Raw genomic sequence first — 20,902 nt, forward strand, 5'->3', positions numbered from 1 at the left:
TTTCAACGCGACTGCAACAACAGTCCTTTCATCCCTACCGCAGCGGCAGAAGGGCAGTTTTGGGTGACTACAGTACCAGCTTTATGTGGTGCAACAACTGGCCCACACCTTTTGGGGAAGCAGCCACAGAGCCCAAAGAGGACATGGGATCCATGTTCAGTTAGATGCCCAGTCTCCCATACATGCCCCTGCTACTCCCTTCAGCCCCTCCAGCCCCCAAACCTCTTTAATGTTTTCCCAGATTTTGTGAGTGCTGGACGTCATTTTACATGTGCACTGGACATAGATCAATACCTATGTCCAGGTTCACAATGGAAACTCCTAATATGGCCATGTAAAGTGTCTAATATATTTGAATTGTACCCCAATACTGATTTTAGTATTGGTTGTACAATTCCATGCACTCTGGGGGCTCCACAGTGGACCCCCAGTACTGCCATACCAGCCTTCTGAGGTTTTCCAAGCAGCCCCAGCTGCTGCCACCTCACAGACAGGTGTTTGCCCTCCTGTTGCCCAAGCAGCTCGAGCCCAGGAAGGCAGAACAAAGCATTTCCTTTGGGTCTGGGGTGTTACACCCTCTCCCTTTGGAAATAGGTGTTACAGACATCCTTGCATAATCCAGTCTACACAGGTTCCGGGACCCCCAGTCCCTGCTCTGGCACGAAACTGGACAGTGGAAAGGGGAGAGACCACTCCCCTGTCCATCACCACCCCAGGGGTGGTGCCCAGAGCTCCTCCAGAGTGTCCCTGGGTTTTGCCATCTTGGATTCCAAGATGGTGGGGCACTCTGGGAGCATCTGAGTGGCCAGTGCCAGCAGTTGATGTCCGAGCCCTCCCCTGATAGGCCCTTACCTGTGTAGCTGACCAATCCCCCTTTCTTGGCTATTTAGAGTCTCTCCTTTTGGTGTTTCCTCAGATTCGGATTGCAAGACTCCGGCAGGAATCCTCTGCATCCTTTACTTCACCTTCTATTGAAGAAACTGCATCTGAACCCTCCAGGAACTCTACAAACTGCAACAAAGAAGCAAAGACGACTTCTGCAGCATTGTATCTTCAGATCCTGCCAGCAACGGCAACTGTTTCCAGGTCGTGCATCCTCAGAGGACTGCCTGTCTTCAGCCTGCACCAGAAGAACGAAGAAATCTCCCTTGAAGTGAAGGAGTCACTTCCCTGCTTCAGCAAGCACCCCTCTGCAGCGACGACCGGTGGCGTGAGTCCCCTCTCCTCACGAAGTGCGTGGATTCAGCAACACAGGTGGTGGCCTGAAGTGGTCTTGACGCTTTGGTGGAGGTAAGAGCTTGCTCCCCCATGCAAGACAGTACCCCGTGCACCGCGTGTTTTGCAGTTGCCAAGGATTGTGTGCGACTGTCCATGAAGTTCTTCGTGCACAGCACAGCTCCGGCCCCCAGCACTCCTTCCTGGACGCACAGCTTCCTGAGTGGTTCTCCGGCAGCGTCAGATCCCTCTGTGTAGTGCTGCATGGGCTTCTATCTGCACCTTCTTTCTCCCCGTGCTGTGGGACTCCTGTGTGCGCTGCCTGATCCAATGGGATCTGAACCTTGTTCTGACATTACTTATGTGTACTCCTTTCGAGCAACTCTATTCTTGTCCTTTAAGGCTCCTCGTAATCAGGACGGCCGTCACATCGGCCAGGAGGGTCAGCGAGCTTCAAGCTCTTTTCGTGGACCCTCCTTATACCATGCTGTTTCCAGAAAAACTCATCCTCAGAACTCCTGCTTCTTTCCTTCCAAAAGTGGCCAACCCCTTCCATGTTGGCCAAAGTATCACTCTGTCTGCTCTCTATGCCTCTCCTTATCCTTCCAGGAAGAGGAGAGACTCCATCACCTAGACCCTAAACAAGGTTGCTCCTTTTACATTAATCGCACAAAACACCACTGGTGGATGATCTTCTCTTTATTAGGTTTGCCAGAAAAAAGAAGTGCAAGGCTGTTCAGAAGCACACCATTTCCCGGTGGATTGTGCTTTGTATCAAAATCTGCTACACACTATCAAAGAAACATATGCCTGAAGGGCTGTGTGCCCATTCCACCAAGAACAAAGCTGCCACTACTGCGTTAGCATGCAGGGTTCCCATCCTGGACATCTGTCAAGCTGGGACACCCATGTGACACTAGTATATAAGCACATTATGGACAACCTCTCTGCCTCTTGTTCAAGAGTAAGCAGTAATATCACTTGATGAAGCAAAAAGTTACTAAGGAACATAAACATTTCCTCTTCTCCCACTATCTATTCTCTAAGCTCTCTCACCTCCCTCAAACATGACATGTAATATGTTCACATTTTACTACACCAAAACTTATGCAAAGATTCATCCTTGTATATATATAACATGCCTGCCTCACAAATTGTCCTGTTCTATATATAGCCACATCCTCTGTCAGGGCCAATATCTACCCTATATAAGTAACATCAATAAATGTAAATAAGCCATTTGCTCCACCTAGTGTGTATAAGGTATTAAAGTATTATACAGGGTTCATATTAGTTGCTTGATCAGCTCTCCATATGATTTGAGGTGTCATGTATGACTCTTCTTTAGTCTGTTCAGTGGTGCCCAGTAATAGGTCTCCTCTGGTGATCTATTAAATCATACATGATGGGATTGAGCTAAAGCAGAAGCACCTTCTTAACATCTGTGCATCATTTAGCAAGTATAAGGTATATTATGACTTATATTGAGCAATGTTGTTTAGTATCTTCATCTGATTTTGAAAATGGCTACCAGACCACACTACGGGTGGATGACTAAATCTTAGATTTCCTTTGAATAATTCCTAGAATGTGGAGCTTTGTATCTAGGCAACCTGTATCTCAAAGTCTATAGGAATTCAATTATAATTAGTTCTTAATTAACTATTCTTTGATGCTAGTAGAATGCAGTTTTTCCGGGTCTTCTTTGTTGACTCTTGGCAGGCTGAGATCTGTAAGAAAAATGCCACATGTTGGATGGGAGAGGAGCTGACACATAGACCTTTATAATAGTTAGCAAATTGGTTATGAATATGTTTTATCAGTCGGAGATTAAGGGTTGCTCAGGCTTAGATTTTCAGTTTGAGTTGTATATATTTTTTAAGGTGTGGATTATATTAATTATATTTAATTACATTTCCTTATTGGTCATAGCATTTAGAAGAAAAGGTAAAGAAGCATACATCAAAGTCCAATGTGAATAATCTGAGAGCCAAATAACACGTTCCAATGTTATGGTGGACATCAAAATAAAAGGCTGCCCTTTCCTTTTTTGTCTACCATTAAATGAAGATGTTAGAGGAATTTGGAAAATTAAGACAACTCTCCAATACCCTAACATCGGAAAGTGTTATTGGTCTCATACACTATTCATATTGGACTGTTGTGTTTGCTTCAGTACTCTTTTCATATGTTTTCTATTCTGGGACTCCTTCTCCAGGCTGGGGCATCTCAACTTTGGTGGCATGGTGATTATACCATGGGAGCATCAGCTTATGGACAGTCATAATAGCAGCACAATACTACACCCCCACTTTGGTTCATACATAGATGTGCGAACATACGATGTAGCCACCACAGTTGTCGATCACAGCCTTTGACTGGAGGAATTAAATGCTGCAGCGAAAACCATAAATTGGGAAGATTAGTGAAGTTTAAAGTTCCATGGGGCTCCCTATTCCATTTATGTAAATGTTCAACAATCATGTTTTAAATATGGGAGTTAATTTTAAACATTTCAAATCATGGAAATGTTTATATTTCATTTATGAAGAAGAACGTAGTGAAGATACATTACACACAAATTCTAGGGTCTCTATTATTATTATATATGCTTCTTACTTAAAAGATACCGCCAGCCCCCCTACCCCTCCCACACACACACTTAAAAACAGAAATGTTCTGCTTTCCCCCAGCTGACAGCAGTAGGCATCAATACGGGTGAGTGTGGGATGGGGAAGGGGTGCAGCCGGGCACACACGGCATAAACAGTGAATCAGACAACTTAATTTCTTTCACTATAGCTGTGGTAGCACTTGGGTTATTGAGTGTGGTATCATGGGAGGTCCAAAATTATATACCGTCTCTAGTGTAACCCATATATATCACCCAGGTTTTACTCTTATACCATTTTCTTCCTTACATCCTATAAGAGAGCCTGAGTGGCTGTTTTTTTACAATAAACCTACTGGATGGGGAGGGGATATCCCTGCTTACATTAGGGTCTGATGTGTCCTTGCTAAGTCACAGCAAGACTAATGCAGCTGCACAGAGTTAAAAAAAAAAGATGGGTTTCTGCTAAGTTCCAGGGAGGGGGGGGTGGTCTCCGTTGCTCCAAATCTGGTAGCATTTCTTAAGACATGCTCTCTTCACTTTGCACTCTGTATTTTTGATAGTTCTGCTAGCAAAGCCTTGTGGTCTCTTGTGGTAACCAGAAAGCTTCGATCACCTCCACTCTTGCCGTGCTGGTTCTGGCAGTATCTCTGTACACGCAAACAACTGTTTCTCTTCTCATAGATTCACTCCTCTTACATAGATAGGAAGCCAAAGATTCTACTATTCATTTATCGAACTGCATTATCCATCTTGACAGGGCCGCCAGCATGTTTTTGGAAACCATTGTCAAAAACCAGAGAAAGTTCAGTTTGTCTCTTCTATGTCCCTTACTGTTATTTACAGGGATTTCTCTTTGCTGATAGTACCACAGATATAATTCTAGATAACTTTTATAGTAGCAGGTCCTCTTTCAATATTGAAGTAGAAAGAACCACGGCACATCCAAGCATTCCAAGTAATAGTCCTTTATTCTTCTTGGGTATTCATTGAATACAGCAATCGCTATACCGTTCCATGTACATACAGCCGACACGTGTTTCGTCTTAACAACGACTTTTTCAAGGCTTATTAATACACTGTAAATTGCTAGGTCTGTATCACAATACAGCCATCTTGTATTGTTCGAGGTAGAAATTCCTATCACATATAGGGTTATATCGATTTATGTTCAGCGGTACACCTCGGAAGTGAGTCAAGGCTCGTACCTGGACCGTGATAAGTCCAACCGTAGTGCAATCGGTCTCGTTTCTTGTTTTGAGTAGTTTGAACTAGTGAAATTCATAACTGAGGGCTCTTGCATAAAACCATATGTGAAACAGTTCAACAAATATTGAATTCTAGCTACCCTTTGCAATAGTTGAGCCCTTTGTTTTCACAAACAACAAAATATCTATGACACTGACATTAAAACAATTTTATGTGCTGTCATGTGAGCAGTACATTTTTTTTAATCCAAATGTTTCAGAGCTTTAAAATATTTACAATTATTATCTTGTCCCCCTAGGAATTACATTCCCTACTACTGACATTTGTATAAGAAATAAAGAGTCAGTTGTGAATTTGTCTGATCACCATGGTACAAACAGAGACAAAAGCAGCATTAACCCCAGCCCTGGTAAGTTACTAATGATCCGAAGTAAGTTTTAATGTTTTAATTAAAAGGATTGTGATGTTTCCCAGCTTGTAGTTAAATATAGTGTATAAGTCTGTCTCGATTTTCATTATGGTAGGTCTGGAGAAAATATCACAAAATAAAATAAAATAACATTGAAAAATAAAATTGCATTGGAGAAAATGCATTGTGTTTTGGCTTATGTGCAAAAAGAAGATACTTAAGGGCATATGTACAAAATTATCTGTTTCCAAATGCAAAAGTGCTATTTAACATCTACAAAAGCACAAATTGTGATTCAGTAACCCTTGACTGAATCGCAATTTGTGTTTGCGATTCAGTATTTGGAAGTGGTGTGCTTAGGGCGTCCCTTCCAAATATTATTTTGTATTAATGTTTTGCGACCAAATTCCGGTTGCAAAACATAAATATTTTACCAACACATCCAAGGAGGTGGTAATCCAGTTGCAAATGGGAAAGGGTCCATCCCTGTGTGACCCTTTCCCCTTTAAGAATGTAAACAAAATATTTTTGAAGAGCAATCAGTGGTCCCTCTTAAAAGTCTCATTTGTTTCTTTTGAAAAACACCTGGGTTTCCTTTAAGGAAAATGGGCTGCATTTAAAAAAAAAAAAAAAACAAAAAAAAAAAAATATTTAAAGGCAATCACAGACATGGTGGTCTGCTGACCTCGGCAGGCCACCATCCCTGTGGAGGCAATGATTCCTAATGTGTCCCAAATTGCATCCTACCTGATTAAAATTCTTGATGTAGGTTGATTTGTGGCTTTTAGGAATCGCTATTGAAAAGATGTAAGTTTTCTTACACCAGGAAACGTGATTTCCTAATTGAGTTTTGGTAAGAATTTAAATTAGGAAATTGCAATTCCAGATTTTTGTACATCTGGCCCCTTAGTTTTTACATTAATGAGATATTCTATCAATTCATCTCAGCCATGTAATAAATGACCCGTATTGTTGCAAAGCTCAAACTTTACAATGGGTGCCTGCATTTGTGTTCAAGCAAACTAAAACAAAAATCAATTTTGAGTCCGTTTTGGCCGATAAGTTGCCTTTCTAGATTCAGCAGCAATTTTTTAAACATTTTATGTTCTTCAGTAAAAGATATATTATGGTATTGCATTGTGTTCATCATACCATTGTACAGCACTTTGCTACCTGCTTTCCAAGATTCGTGCATAATAAATATTTTTAATAAAAGAAAATATTGTTTTCACATTTTGCAACATTAAAATGTTAGTAAACCCACTCAGATTATTTACATTAAAATCGACAGAATCTTCCATTTGTGTATTGTAGTCTAGCCTACGAACACCTTATACATCTCTTTTGATCTACTTGTCTGTAGTCGTCAAGACAGATGGAAAAAGTTGGCAATGTGTTCTTGTAGCTTTGTTTTGCACTTGTACCAAAGGGATTACTAAGAAAGTACTTCTGGTAGTCTATGCGAGTTGTACATTTCAAGATTACTTACAGGAAACATTAATTTATGCAGAACTTCCACAAGGTGGACATGTTTAGCATGAAGAAATCTGACACCAATGCGCATTTGCATATTTAACTTTTCTTTCTCTGTGAAGAGGATATGTTTCCTTATGGAGAAATCCATTCCACAACACATCCGTTAAATATAAGCATGTTCCCGCCCATGTTTGGAGTTGTACTTACTCCTTCCAAGGGTAACTTTGGAAACTATAAGCAAAGAGAATGTGAATGTGAATAAATATGAATGTATGACTGTGTGTGTGTGTGTGATTTACCTTCGGTTAAAGTACCCACAAGCCTTTCTCTAACTTTAAATGTGTGACTACAGAAATTTCGCCTTACTGTCAAGTTTGAAAAATAAAGTTACGAGAATCCCATCAGTTCTGATGCCATGGTCGGGCTGTGAATTTACATTTATTTCTTCCTCGGCATACCTAAGTGTAAGTTGAATGTGTAAAGGCCTATGTGAATCGAGCCTTAATTGAGGGTATTGTTTAATTAAATCTATTTTCTGGTCTTCTGTTTTACACGTTATTTGTTAGACAAGTACAGTGTTATTTAATCTCTGATTCTCTGTCATCTTCTTGTACATCTCTCTGTCACAGCCTTTCCTTAAACCGTGCATGTGCTAAATATAGAAATATTGTATACGTCTAATTGTTGTATATTATAAATGATTCACTAAATGACAGCGTGTGCTTTTATCCACAAAGGTGTACCATTCTGCGTTAGTGATGATGAAGATATATATTGTGTGGACCCTCCTGAATCTCAGAGGAAAGAAAGCATCAGTAGGCCCACTGGTAAGTGGATAAGGAGCTGTCCTTTTGGACCACAGACATCATGATTTTACATTTCATCCTCGCTGTTCTTTTCAACTTTAGCTGCACTCTTGTTTTCAATTTATAACTAGTGCAGAAAATACTCCTTGGTACAAATACCGCTTATACACACAGTATTAAGCACGCTTTTGAACCAGATTATATTTTTGTGTTAAACAATGGGCACCAAAAACTTGCACAAATGGTTTTAGTGCCAGATTTTGCAAAGTATATTTACTCTCACCACACAGCTTTCCATACATAATTTCCTCCAGATAGAAGCTAGTTGAAATTACCTATGCAAAAATCATCACTGGTCTGGATTTTAACTCATTTTTAAAAGGGCAAAATTTTCGAAAACAGGTTCTGAAAAAATCACTTTGCATCCAACTTGAAATGAGCCGGGAAGCTTGCTAATATATACCTCACTCTGATTTAAATGAATATATATTTAGGAGTTCTATTCCCATTCCCAGTATTTTATACAAACGCAGTAGTATTTTTTGGGAGCAGTTAAAATTGAATCCTTCAACAAATGAAACAAAGCAGTTCCATTGCATATAAATAACGAAAGTAACGTTTCAATGTAAAAATGCCAAACAAGCACAAAGGAGTTATTTTATACACAGGTTGACAAGTGCAATGGAACAATAATTATTAAGGCAATTACTAAAGTGGATATGTAGAACATAGTCTGAAAACATAAAGGGTCAAATGTTTAACACAGTTTTCCGGTATCAAACAGCCAATTCTTTGAATCAGGCTATTTGCGACACAAAAAATTATTTTTCAAATGTACAAAATGCGATTCAGTAACTTGTTACCAAATTGCATTTTGCATTTGTGATCCAGTATTTGGAAAGGGCGTGTTTAGGGCATCCCTTCTAAATACCCTATTGGTATGATATGTATTACTGTTTTGCAACTGAATTCCGGTTGCAAAACGGTAAATGGAGCACCAGTTTCAAACTAGTTTTAACCCCTTCACAAATTGAGAATGTAAATAACTGACCACCGCCCACTATTATAAAATGAAACTTCAAAGTTTCATTTTTTTTCTTTTTAAACGCACCCCCTTTTCCTCTAAGGAAAACGGGGTGCATATAAATAAATAAATAAAAAAAGATTGCTTTATTAAAAAACAATCACAGACATGGCGGTCTGCTGAGCTCAGAAGGCTACAGCAACCTACCTCATAAAAAGTTATGAGGTAGGTGGATTTGCGACCCCCAAAGGAATCCCTGAATAAAACTCAATGAGCTTCATACATTAGGGATACCGAAATTGGTGTTCCTAATGTTTGTACATCTGGCCCTATATCACTTAAATAAGCATATGGGACACTGATAGTTAACGTACCATTGCACCTCTATGCCGATGACATTCAGCTGTGTCTGAAAAATCTCCTCTCCAAATATATTGAATTCTCTGCCAGTGTTCCTGAAGACAACCAAAACCAGTGCACCATCACCACCTAAAGCTTAATCACAGTTCCTTCTGCTATGCCAACCTAACTTCCCCTTCTCAATCCAAATATTGCTGAACTTCGTATTAAACTGTAGCCTTTTAGTTGTGGAGTCTGTGAAATCCATTGGCTTCTTCAAAGCTAATATGTTAACCTGCAATTATACAATATTGCAAAGGCAAATATAGCTCATTTCCAACTTCAACTCCTTTGTGGAATTAAACCTTTGCTGCCTAATCTAGACTTTTAAGACAGTTATCTATTCTCTTGTTCTCTTGAGGCTGGACTACGACAACTGCCTTCTCACAGGCATTTCCAGACTGCATCCAGTTCACCTCAAGGCATTGGTAGATGCAATGATAAGCTGACCTCGGGGAAACCGAAAGTTCAGCTGTCTCTCAGCTATTCTAATCTATTTGCATTAGCAATTAATAGACACGAGCAGTGTTTTTAAACTACCTTGTATAAAGCTGTGTTTTTGAAAAGCTCTCCGATATCATGCACAAAGTGAACAATTCCTGGCAGACAACACCTTCGTCAGGTTAAGTACAGCTCTTTCTTTTAAACACTAGGTCTAGGCCTGTCCCTGAATGTGTGATGTCCTGGACATGTCGTGTGACCTGGAGGGGGGTACACCAAGTGTGCCCTCACTATAGACAGAGGAGTACTTTCCCTGTCCTGTGTATAGCTTATAAAGCATGTTACCAGCATACCGTGTTTGTAGAATAGATCAATAGTGTGAATCCTACTGGACCACTTGTGTGAAGTTCCACTATCGTGTATGTCCAGTCCCTTCTGCTGGCGTCCCGTGCGTGTGTCAAGTGCCTCCACGAGTGTGGTGTGTGTAATACCTGTTTCATCCTGAACTGTGTGTGTGTGTGTGTGTGTGAGTCAGCCTTAATATTAGAGGCCAGCAGAATACATTTTGGATATTCTTACCCTGAGGTAGCACAAGATGGAGGGATAAGGACTGTGCTCCCAGACAGTGGAAGTGTATTGGCTGTATTCCTGTATCTAAAGAGAGGAGATGCAGACACTGAATTGAGGGAGCTGGAAATGGAGATAGCTATGGAAATTCCGTGGGGCCTTTGGTTCACTGGTGCTGCTTATTTTTCTTCCTGGGAGCTATCATTTGGGGGGTGGGGGGAGGTTTGGCACTTCATTTTCAGTTGTGAGAAGTGAACAAAATTATAGTCGAAGCCTGCCCTTTTGTCTGTCCCCGATTCTCCTTCAGGTGGGCTTCCGACAGCCAGGAGCACAAACTACACACCTAACCGTGCCTCTCTTGGGGGTGCTTTGTGTTGAAAATAGTCCCAGGGCTACCTGTTGTAAGAAGCATCACTCTGCACGTAGGGTGTGTCTTGAGAGCAGCCTTAAGGAGGACAGTTGCCCCGAAACAGTTGATACAATTACCTTGTGTCAAATTAGTGTCTAAAAGGGGAACCCAAACTGCATTATTTTGTTCCAGTTCCAAAACCTTTATGATCAAGGAAGCGATTGCCCAGCAGAGCACTCAAAGGACTGCTGTGCAACCAGGGCTGGTGTCTGTATGAGAGCCAGTCTCCTAAGGCTGAGGGGACTTCGCCTGAAACCCATACTTTCTGCCAGAGGAACTCTGGATCAGACCTGAAACAACTAGAAGCCTGTCTTCCTGCTGAAAGAGGGAAGAAGTCTATCTGGCCCAGTAGGAGGAGTGACTGTCCTAGAGGAAAGAACCTCATTGTGTCCCCAGTAATTGTGGGACATCCAGAGAGAGCTCATACAAGGGTGTGCTTGGAAAAAGTTGTGTTTCAAGTGTGCCTCCCCTGGTCTCTCATCTTGATTCCAGTTGTGAACCACAACTGCCATGATCATTGTAAGCCCAGTTTGGGCTACATCTGCATGATCATCGAAGGCCCAGTCTGGACTGTAACTGCGATCCTATTAGGCCTAGAGAGAGGTGCCAACTGACTGAATCACCAAAGACCCAGTCGGGGTGGAACTGCTGTGGTAGTCATGGGCGCAGATGGGGACCACAACTACCATGATCATCGTAGGCCTGCTGGGGCCTCACCTACCCCTGCTTCAATTGGGACTGCAGATGCCATGAGAAGTATTAGCCCAAACTGGGATGAAACTGCCCTCGACCCAGTCAGGGCTGCATCAGTGTATTCATGAGAGACTTCTGCAGCTAGGTCTGCACCTGTACCGGCTCTTTGGACTCAGAGGAAGGAAGCTGGGCGGGTGCACAGACGGACTCAGCCTGTACTCAGCTTCCCACTGCAGCTCATCAAACTTGTTGCTCACTTCGGGCACTGCAGTAGATGCATGGAAGGGCTGCCTGAGCTTGAAAGGGACAATCCAGGACATTAACATGCCAACCCTGTATTGCATGGGTTACATCTGAACACTGGGGTCCTCATTATGAGTGGCCTCTAGCTTCAGATGGGCCCAGTAACAGCAGTTACCTGCCCTATTAGTAATTAGGAGGTCGGTGGGAACATCATGGGATTCTTGGATTTCGGATGATGAAAACAGCTGAACTCTCTGTGTGAAAGTACAGGGGGACATGAGGAATTATCAGTGAATTGGACCTGGAATTACTGAGTTACCCTGTATTTTCTCATTTTAAGTGGACCTTCAGCATCCAACTTGTCATGGCTTGGAATTTTCACACTCTGGATTTACTATTCATTACCCCTGATAGCTTATTGCATTGTGCAGTATTTAGTATAGCTGTGTGATTAAAAATACTCTCTTTCTTTGCAAAAATAAGCAGTGGGATTGAGATTGGGTTACTGTGTCTGTTCGTTGATTGTTGAGTGGTGAGCTTGTACATTCCCACACTTCCTTAAAAAGCCTGTGACTGCTTAACCCTCACTGCCCGGGGAATTAAGGATAGAATGGGTGTACTTGGCCCAGTTTTCACAGCCATGGTAGCCCTGGACACCAGTGGCAAACAACCCCAACACCCGTTGTTGGGGCCCAATAGCCCTTATCTGTCCCGCAGCCCACCCAAACATGCTCTGACCTACATCACATTACTTTTAGTCAAACTTTCCTGTATGGAGTATTGTCTCACTCATTAGTTTCTGTCCACACTATATAAAACTGCTGATAAATAAATACATAAATACACAAATATATATTTTGGTTTGGCACTGCCAAAAATCCCTCCCTGGTGAAATTATAATCCTTCCTTACAACTGTACAATTCAGTTTACTTTAAAAAGAAAGTTGCCCTTCAGTAAATATCCTTTCTCTTTCTGTAAAAGTCCTACATTTAAAAATGTAGGACAGCACGGGCAGTACTGTGCAAATGATTTGCGCTCCTGGCCTTCCAGCATATTGCTTTTATTGTTCCCAGCGATAGCATCATTCAACAAATATAAGAAAATATTCTGTCAAATACCACAGTCAAATCCTCACCTGACAGTAACACTTTCTTTATGCAAGTCAGGCCAAATGCAAATGCAATACTAAATCAGTATCTGGGCATATCCACAAAATAAAAATATCAACCATTGGTTTTAGTCAGAATGCTAGATGCCCACTAATACCTGCACACAGAGAGGCATGTTATAAAGCAGGAAAGTAGAAACAGAGAGGCGGATAAACTATGCAGAAGAATAACCACAGTATCCTCTCCCAAGCCCCATTTTCTCGCATCTGGATGGTGGCAGTGCTCTACGTCATGGCTTCCCAGACTCCTTGCCGGCCCTTCATAAGGGCACCCTAAATTCCACAGCATGGATCATCAAGGCCATGAAGACATACAGGCAAAACACTCCAATCTTGATGGGATTAATGTGGCTGAACCCTGCCAGCTCCAGGTATCCAAAATCAACTGCTTCACCTACAAAACCATCGTAATCAGCTTCCTCATCTATCTGGTTGACAAGCTCACTGCTCGAGTTGCTGTCAACAAACCTGCAGCAAACACCATCAGACTGCAGACAAAGAAATGCCAAAAAAAGAAACAAAAGATAACTGACCTTCTCCATCTACACACCCAGAATCAGGGTCTATATCCCTGTATACATTAGTTTCACCTCAACTCTGCTCCAATTTAGGCAAGAGCTGTGATGTAGTAACAGTCCACTTTTACTCTTAGAAACAGGCTGATCCTCCAACCATACATTAACTGTATCTTTGCAGAGTGCCAGAGGTAGGACTGGACTCAGAACCTCTTTTGCTTCCTAGTGCACAGGCCCCACCAAGCAGATACGCCTAAGGCTCACCTCTATAAGATAGTAAGTTTCCATACAGGAAATAAAAAATCAAATCAGCCTCAGCACTGGTTGTGCTGTTCTCTGTCCTTCATTGGCTAATGGTCTGAGGTGTCAGAGAGCAGCTGGAGTATGTTGGGTGACCAAGCAGCTGCTTCAAAGATTATCAGAGAGAAGGGCTTTGCAATGGGTAACAATTTGGTGTTGGTGGTGGGGGTGTTGTTGTGGTGGCAGATAAAGTCCCCATACCTGCCATACTCCACTTTTTGGACCACCGGGGTTTGGAGCGGTGAGGCAGCCATGAAGGAACATTCATGTAAGCAGTGAGAAACTGCTTTGGGAGTGGCTAACTAAGGCGGTCTCACATCTGTACGGAGTTAATGTGCCACTTAAGCAATCTCTGTTTCTCCCACAGTGTATCCTTTTAACTTTCTGCTGGCAGTTCTGTGTACTTTGGGCCTTACATTCAATCCGAAAGACACCATTTGAGCTCAAACCTTTTTTGCTCTAACTGGACCAGTGGTTAAAGTGAGGGACACAACATGCCCATACTTTTTAAATTAAAGATAAACAGGCCCCCTACTTTTTGCAAGAAGAGAACCGTCCCAGAACAGTTAATTCCGAAAATTGAAATGCTCCAGCTGAAGTGTAAAGCAGGGAGTCACCTATGCTTTGAAACCCAGGGAGGGGCAGACAGATAAACAATAAACAAGCTTTCTTGCCAGAGTGCCTGCTGCCTGAAAGAAATGTAAATGCGCCCAACTGGTCAATCTACTAATGTAAGGGGTGGCTGTAAACCAGTATTGACTTTAACTGACGGAATCACTTGAAGCTTCCTGATGAGACACATTTATTTATTCTTTATAAGTGGTATTGCAAGAGAGTTACCAGCTTATCTGTGAAGTGTGTTCTTTAAAAAAAAAAAACTATTATAAAAATACACTATGTATACACTGGGTATTACTGAAATCTAAATTTTAGAAGCACTTTTTTATTTTAAAACCTTTTTGTGCATTTTAAAGCAGCCTATCTTATATTGTGTAATGCAAGTTTAAAATAATGACTCGCATATTCACAGTGTTTTCTGTCACGAACTGTGACCTTGTAGCAATAAATATACACAAGTCACTATTCTCCACTACACCAACCAGGATCCAATTCTGTGGCTCTCTGGTTACATACACAGACATCTGCAGTGCATTACACAATACATATACTTTTTTAGCGACACCTTTGACCCCGCCCACACGCTCACTCATCCTGCCCCCATACTATTTTTTAAGGCACTTCGACCGCTGCTCTAGACTATAAAAAGATTGCACTGGAAGACCGAATTATCAAATACAAAAAAGCTTATGACAAGTGCTCCATTTTTAATGGCCTTGGAAGGTTATTCGAGATGCTAAGTGAAATAAATCTAAGTGCCAAAAATAATTTGCGAGTGTTCCAGAATACTGTTTGAGCAGTTAGCGGTGCATTCCAGCTACATCAAAGGAATGAAACATAATGTAAATTTAGTATACTTTACTTCCTTTGATTTCTTTGTAAGGTACCCAACACAAAATAATTTCCTAAGGCTGTCTTAGCATGCATGCGTGACCGTATTCAGTGTGAACATTTGTGATTGCCGTTTGAGCATACATCCCTGTTTTTATAATTCTTGTGTGGGCATAGGCGCCATTACTGTTGACTTATTATGCTAATCACCCCTGCCAAGTGTCCCTCATCACAGGTTAGACTAAATCATATTAGCTTATTTCTCTGAAGACAGCATGATACCGATATTGTCATGGCAACCTGCTTTTTCTATGCTTAGATGGCTTCAGTACCCCAATAGCAATAAAACATAAGCCCTGTAGCATACCAGCACTGGTACCCTAATTAGTTCAATTAATTTTGTAGTGGTCTTTCTGTTAGCATTTATCCACTTCAGTGGGCTTGAGGAGAGGTGTGGTTCATGGTTTATGGGTACCCAGGGGCTGAGTTTCACAACTATGGGATACAGGCAGGGCTGTGCTAAGACGCCGTGTCCCACCTGTATGGATAGTGTCAACAAGACCATTGGCTTATTCCAGGCAGTCCTGGTACTGTCAATTGGCAGAAGCAAGTCTTTTAACTAAGGGCCTGATTACAACCTTGGCGGATGAGATGCTCCATCACAAATATGACGGATATCCCACCCACCAAGGGGAACTTGTAATTTGGCGAACGGTGTATCCGTCATGTTTGTGACGGAGTATCCCATCTGCCAAGGTCGGAATCAGGCCCTAAGTTCCAACATTCTGCTGTAAGCAGTGGGTACTTGGGAGGTGGAATGATAATGCAGCATCGGAGATTGATAGCACTCATATATACCTGCACTTACATTGGAAGCACTATTCAGAGACTCCAGGAGTTGGATGTGGGCCTTACCACTTAATTACGATAGATTATTACTACGATTAAAAGGCCGAAATTAATAGAATGCACTGCCAGAACTGGCCTTTGAATACTAAAAACCTGTCATTGCCAAGGTGCCTTATATCATTTGTAATATTTTAGTCTAGGCTTTTTACCAAATACGGAAGCTAGGAATAATTGTTAGCACATGCAATAATAAGGCAAAGCCACAAGTCCCATACTGTAATATGATGTTATGTTATCTTAAAAGGATGTTCTAAAGCACACCGTTAGGTCTCTTTGTGCTGATTTGGGAAAAAGCAGCAGTAGGGGTGCCATTTTATCGAAACAGTCGTAAGGTTTTTCCTGAAAAGATGTGAGCTGTAGTAGGTTTAAGTCAGTATTCAGGAACCGAGCTTCTTGTCCCATGTACGAGGTTTTATGATAGTAAGGTACTCTAAGAATGTAAAAATTAAATTACTTCAGAGATTGATGGCGAGAGTATCAAATAATATTTGTGGCAAGACGGTGAGTGAGGGTAGAGGGGTGGCTAGAGCATTTGTACTATAATACTTTGAAGTGGACTCTGGCATGATAAGGCAGCCAATGGTGAGGAGGCAGTTTTGGTTTTGCTTTCCTGAAGCTAGGTGCTGAAGTAGTAATCCTGGATGCTTTGTTTTGGCCAGAATGGAGGTGTGGAGAAAAATGTGCAATATTTAAGATTTTTTGAGGTTGCCATACCTTGCTGATTGCTTTTGTCATTGCAATGCAAACAACTCTGTGTCAGTCATTGTGTGCATGTGAGGTCAAGGGAGTGATAACGACTGACGGAATGCGTGGTTCCGACATACAACCTTTATTATGATGTTGAGATTTCGTTACATGAATTGGCCAGTTATTGCTCTATAGTACTAGATAAAGTTAGATTTCTTTGAATAAATATTGGGGATTTGTGAGAATTCAGTGTGTTAAGATGGGGTGCATTGTGTTTGTGCAAGGATGTTATTTTTTAAATTTCCTCGCTGTTTGCTACAAAAGTAGCTCATGCCAGAGCCAGCTCCACAGGAGAGCCCAGAGTAAAAACTCTGGGCTCTCCTGTGGAGCTGGCTCTGGCATGACTCTGGTACAGCATTGTGCCACCTGCCACAGGTAGACAGCCAGGCCACCTAAAGAGCCCTGTGGGTGCCAGCTGAGTTTGCACATTTGTTCTGGACAGGTGTTGTGATTGCCACGCATCATCTGTCCGAGTCCGAAGTTTTCAGCAACAAAGCATGAGAGTACACAATAAAACAACATTTAGGTACCATAGTTGCCAGGTAACCTAGCATAATGTTTGGATGTCACATTAGGACAATCTTTTATGGCAGGACTTTGCGTAATGGGACCTTAAAAGAGTTTTCCTATTACGAAAACTGGCAAAATTCGGAGGACTGGCTGTTAGTGTCATGCATGTCATAGGTCAACTTGGCAGCAATGAAGTACCCTTTATAGTTGCCAGCTGGCCTTGTGGTAGTCAAAGGGAACATCTACTACCTTCATTGGATGTTTGAGTGTCTTTTTGTCTCTGGTGAATGTGAGCACCTCCCTCCTTTCTCTGACGTCTGGTATATTTTGAGATATTGATTCTCTATTACTTCCAAAATTAGTGTGCTTTCTGTTCCTATTGTGAAAAGGCAGCACTCCTATCTATTCAGAGCTTTCAGAGGTTGTTGGGTAGCAACCACTGGGCATGGTAAAGTAGGCCTTTACCTGTTAAAGATGAGGGACCTGTCGTACCAGCACTGAAGCACAACTGCCTTTGATAGTTGCAGAAGTACAAACGAGGTGTGAGCAGGGATATATCATCTTGCAGTAAAAGGGTGGTGTGTATGCGTAGGCAAAGCTGTCAGATGCTGATGGAACTCACAACCCTATCTACCCGTGTAGTAATGTTTCCATTTTAGATAAGAGGTGTATGTTTAGAACACTGCTTAAACTTCAGGAGCATTATAGCCATGAAAAGCCTTGTCAAGATATTTTAATTGCACAAAAGGAAATAATTTGTATAGGTGTCACGTTACATGGATATCATGCTTTATTTTTCTTAACATAAAGTGTCACTGTAAGCGACACATAAGCACACTGAAAAATGGACATCTCTGTCTGTGATATATATATACATGCATGTGTGCATATATATGTTTAGTCTTTTGTGTCCCAGTGGTGTTATCGAACTATGTCCAATTACAGAATGTATGTATATGGTATTTCTGTAGCATGAACCTAGACAAATTCCTCTTTACCGCTGTTTCAAATTCTGGGGCTATAACCAATACAGGAAGGGGGCTGAACCTGAAGATACCCACCTGGATAAAGCCAGATGTGCCCAATGGAGTAGCTTTTAAGCTTGAGCAGAATCTAGCCATTAAAAGCCATGCAAGTGAAAAAAATAGATAGAAATGTGCCAATGTTAACTATATCAAAGGCTGCAGAGAGATTGAGAATATGACTTTCTTTTGAGACTATACCTTTTTATTACTTCTAAGTACACAAGAGATTGGCCAGTGACTGAAAGCTGAAATATCAATAACCTATTACCAAGCCATTGATCCACCCACTTCCTGTAATTCCTGTGTGCATGAATAGTTTTAAAGTCTAGATTTACTTTATCCATCCCTTGTGCTAGCACTCAACAAAATTGCAAACAGTTTTGCAAATGATTGGTGAAAGGTTCTTGGTAATCATGTCATTGTGTCATATGTGGATTTCATTTTTAGTAACAGATGGGCCAGTTGTGACAGCTGTGTTTTCATTAAGTCTTGAGCCTGAAGAAGAGGCATATTTCCAAGGAGAAATCGCGGCTGGGAGGATAGCCACTGGTGAGTGAAAACTAAATGCAGTAAAAACAAATATGGAATGCTTGGGGAATTAAACTGTGATTACAGTGGGGTCCATTGTTTATTTTATTTGAGATGTTTTTTAAATTACTACATACCACCAAACAATACCTTCAGAGCTCAGGAAATATTACCTAAATCCTGCAACACTGCCATTATCGGAAACATGCTATAAATGTATTTATTATTGCCAGCTGTAAATGAATCATATTTTATTATCTGCAATAGTCTGTTACTGGCTATGTCCAAATATTTGAAGCAGGGCCTAAAGTGTATACTGAATATTACTGCAAATCATTCCACTATGGTTAGTTCTGAAAAAGTGCAGCCCCTTTTTTCTTGTCTGCAACTTAAACAATATGATTTAAATCACTCTGGGCCCCATAACGAGTCTGGCAGACCAAGGACCGCCAGACTCGCAGTGGTGGTCGGACGGCCGCACTCCATGTGGTCCAACAGCCACATTATGACCCTGGCAGTCAGACCGCTAGGGGACCGCCGTCCCCGCCAGGAACATGGCTTCTAATATGGGCTGACGACAGTCTGAGTTGTACTAAGCCACGGCGGTGCTTAGCTCAGCACTGCCTGGCTGATTACAACTCAGCTTTCCGCCAGCCTTTCTATGACGGGGGCCCTGCCATGGAAAGGCTGGTGGAAAGCCAGTGCATGTGACCACGTGGGGGCCCAGGCACAGCCCATGCCTAGGGCATGGGCAGTGCAGGGCCCCCACCCCTGCCAAGCACCATCGGAATGCACACTATCTGCTTTGCAGACAGTGCCCATACTGATGGTGCTGGTGTGCTATGATATTGGCCTCAGCTCCCTCAAAGGATCCGAGACCAGTATCATAGCACTGTTCCCACCCATCAGCCCGACAAGAAAGCGTAATACAATGTTCCCGCTGGTCAGCCAGGCTAGAACAATGTAGTATGCTTGTGAGAACGCCACTAGTATGACGGTGTCATCCTCCCCACGGCTTTGAAGGTCCGTTTTTAGGACCACCAAAGTCGTAATCAGGCCCTCTGTCTGCTTACACACTGTACTAAATCCAGGATAATACCCTAATGATGTAACATAACAGCAGTCTGGAGTTGTGTTAGTATTGTTAATGCTTCCCATTGAGGAAAGGTTGATCTGCAAGACCAGCGGAAAAACAAAGTTACTTAAAAACTGTGTGAAAATAATCTACCAAAAAGGCTCTTCTTGTCTTATTATCATCATATGTATTCAGTGAATATAATTAAAGCTAAACCAGCAATGTAACCAGCCAAAAATTAATACATTGCAGAGAATCAGTGGGATGCTATCATCACATAAATCCTCAGAAGAAAACAAATCACAATCTAGTTAACCCCTACGGTGCCCTGGACGAGGTGATCTCGTCCAAGGCACCGGTTCCCGGGTGCCTTGGACGAGATCACCTCGTCCTGCACCCGGGAACTGGGGGGAGCGGTAGCGCTCCCACCAAGGCAGGGATGGAAGGGGAAGCCCTTCCCCTTCCACCCCCGATTCCCCCCCAAACCCTTGTGACGTCAGCGCACATCGCACGCTGACAATCACAGAGGGCCTCCTCCCATCGCACTGGAAGCTCAGCTTCCAGCGCGATCGAAAGAGAAATACAAAGCATTTCTCTTTAGCATTTCTCTTTCGATCACGTGGGGGAGGCCCAGAGAGGCTTCAAAGGGAAGGAAAGGAATTTATTTTAGGCCATTTCTAACCTCTAGGCGCCAGGGCAATTTTTTTTTTGTTTGTTTGTTTGTTTTTTTAGAGATGGGGAGCGACCCATTAGGCAATGGTCGCTCCCCTGGGGGGCAAATTGTATTTAGACCATTTCTGCCCCCCTTGGGGGCAGATCGGCCGATTTTAGGTCAATCTGCCCCCAAGGGGGCAGAAACCACTAGGCACCGTTTTTATTTTTTTTTGGCGCCAATGTCACGCAGGGGGAGCGACCTGTAGACAAGGGTTGCTCCCACGGGGGTGGGGGACAAATTTATTTTAGGCCATTTCTGCCCCCCCTGGCAGAAACCTCTAGGCGCCAGGGCAAATTTTATTTTTGTGTTTTTTTAGTGTTTGTTTGTTTTTTTAGAGATGGGGAGCGACCCATTAGGCAAGGGTTGCTCCCCGGGGTGGCGGGGGGGCAAATTTATTTTAGGGCAGAAACCTCTAGGCGCCAGGGCAATTTTTTTTTTTTGTGTGTTTTTCTTTTTAGA

At 42.2% G+C, this 20,902-nt stretch overlaps 1 protein-coding gene across 9 annotated transcripts in view; it reads left to right on the top strand.

Moving 5' to 3' along the window:
* ZNF670 (zinc finger protein 670) overlaps positions 1-20,902 on the top strand; it is a 185,762-nt gene that overhangs the window by 126,900 nt on the left and 37,960 nt on the right. For 8 of the 9 annotated variants that reach the window (XM_069234430.1, XM_069234431.1, XM_069234432.1 and 5 more), the window contains 3 exons: positions 5,333-5,443; positions 7,657-7,746; positions 18,573-18,674. In XM_069234430.1, the coding sequence (XP_069090531.1) occupies positions 5,333-5,443; positions 7,657-7,746; positions 18,573-18,674 (303 nt within the window). The remainder of the gene's footprint in view (positions 1-5,332; positions 5,444-7,656; positions 7,747-18,572; positions 18,675-20,902) is intronic. The other variant, XM_069234433.1, reaches the window with a different exon arrangement.

The sequence above is a fragment of the Pleurodeles waltl genome, chromosome 5 (genome assembly GCF_031143425.1).
Source record: "Pleurodeles waltl isolate 20211129_DDA chromosome 5, aPleWal1.hap1.20221129, whole genome shotgun sequence".
Classification (NCBI taxonomy): domain Eukaryota; kingdom Metazoa; phylum Chordata; class Amphibia; order Caudata; family Salamandridae; genus Pleurodeles; species Pleurodeles waltl.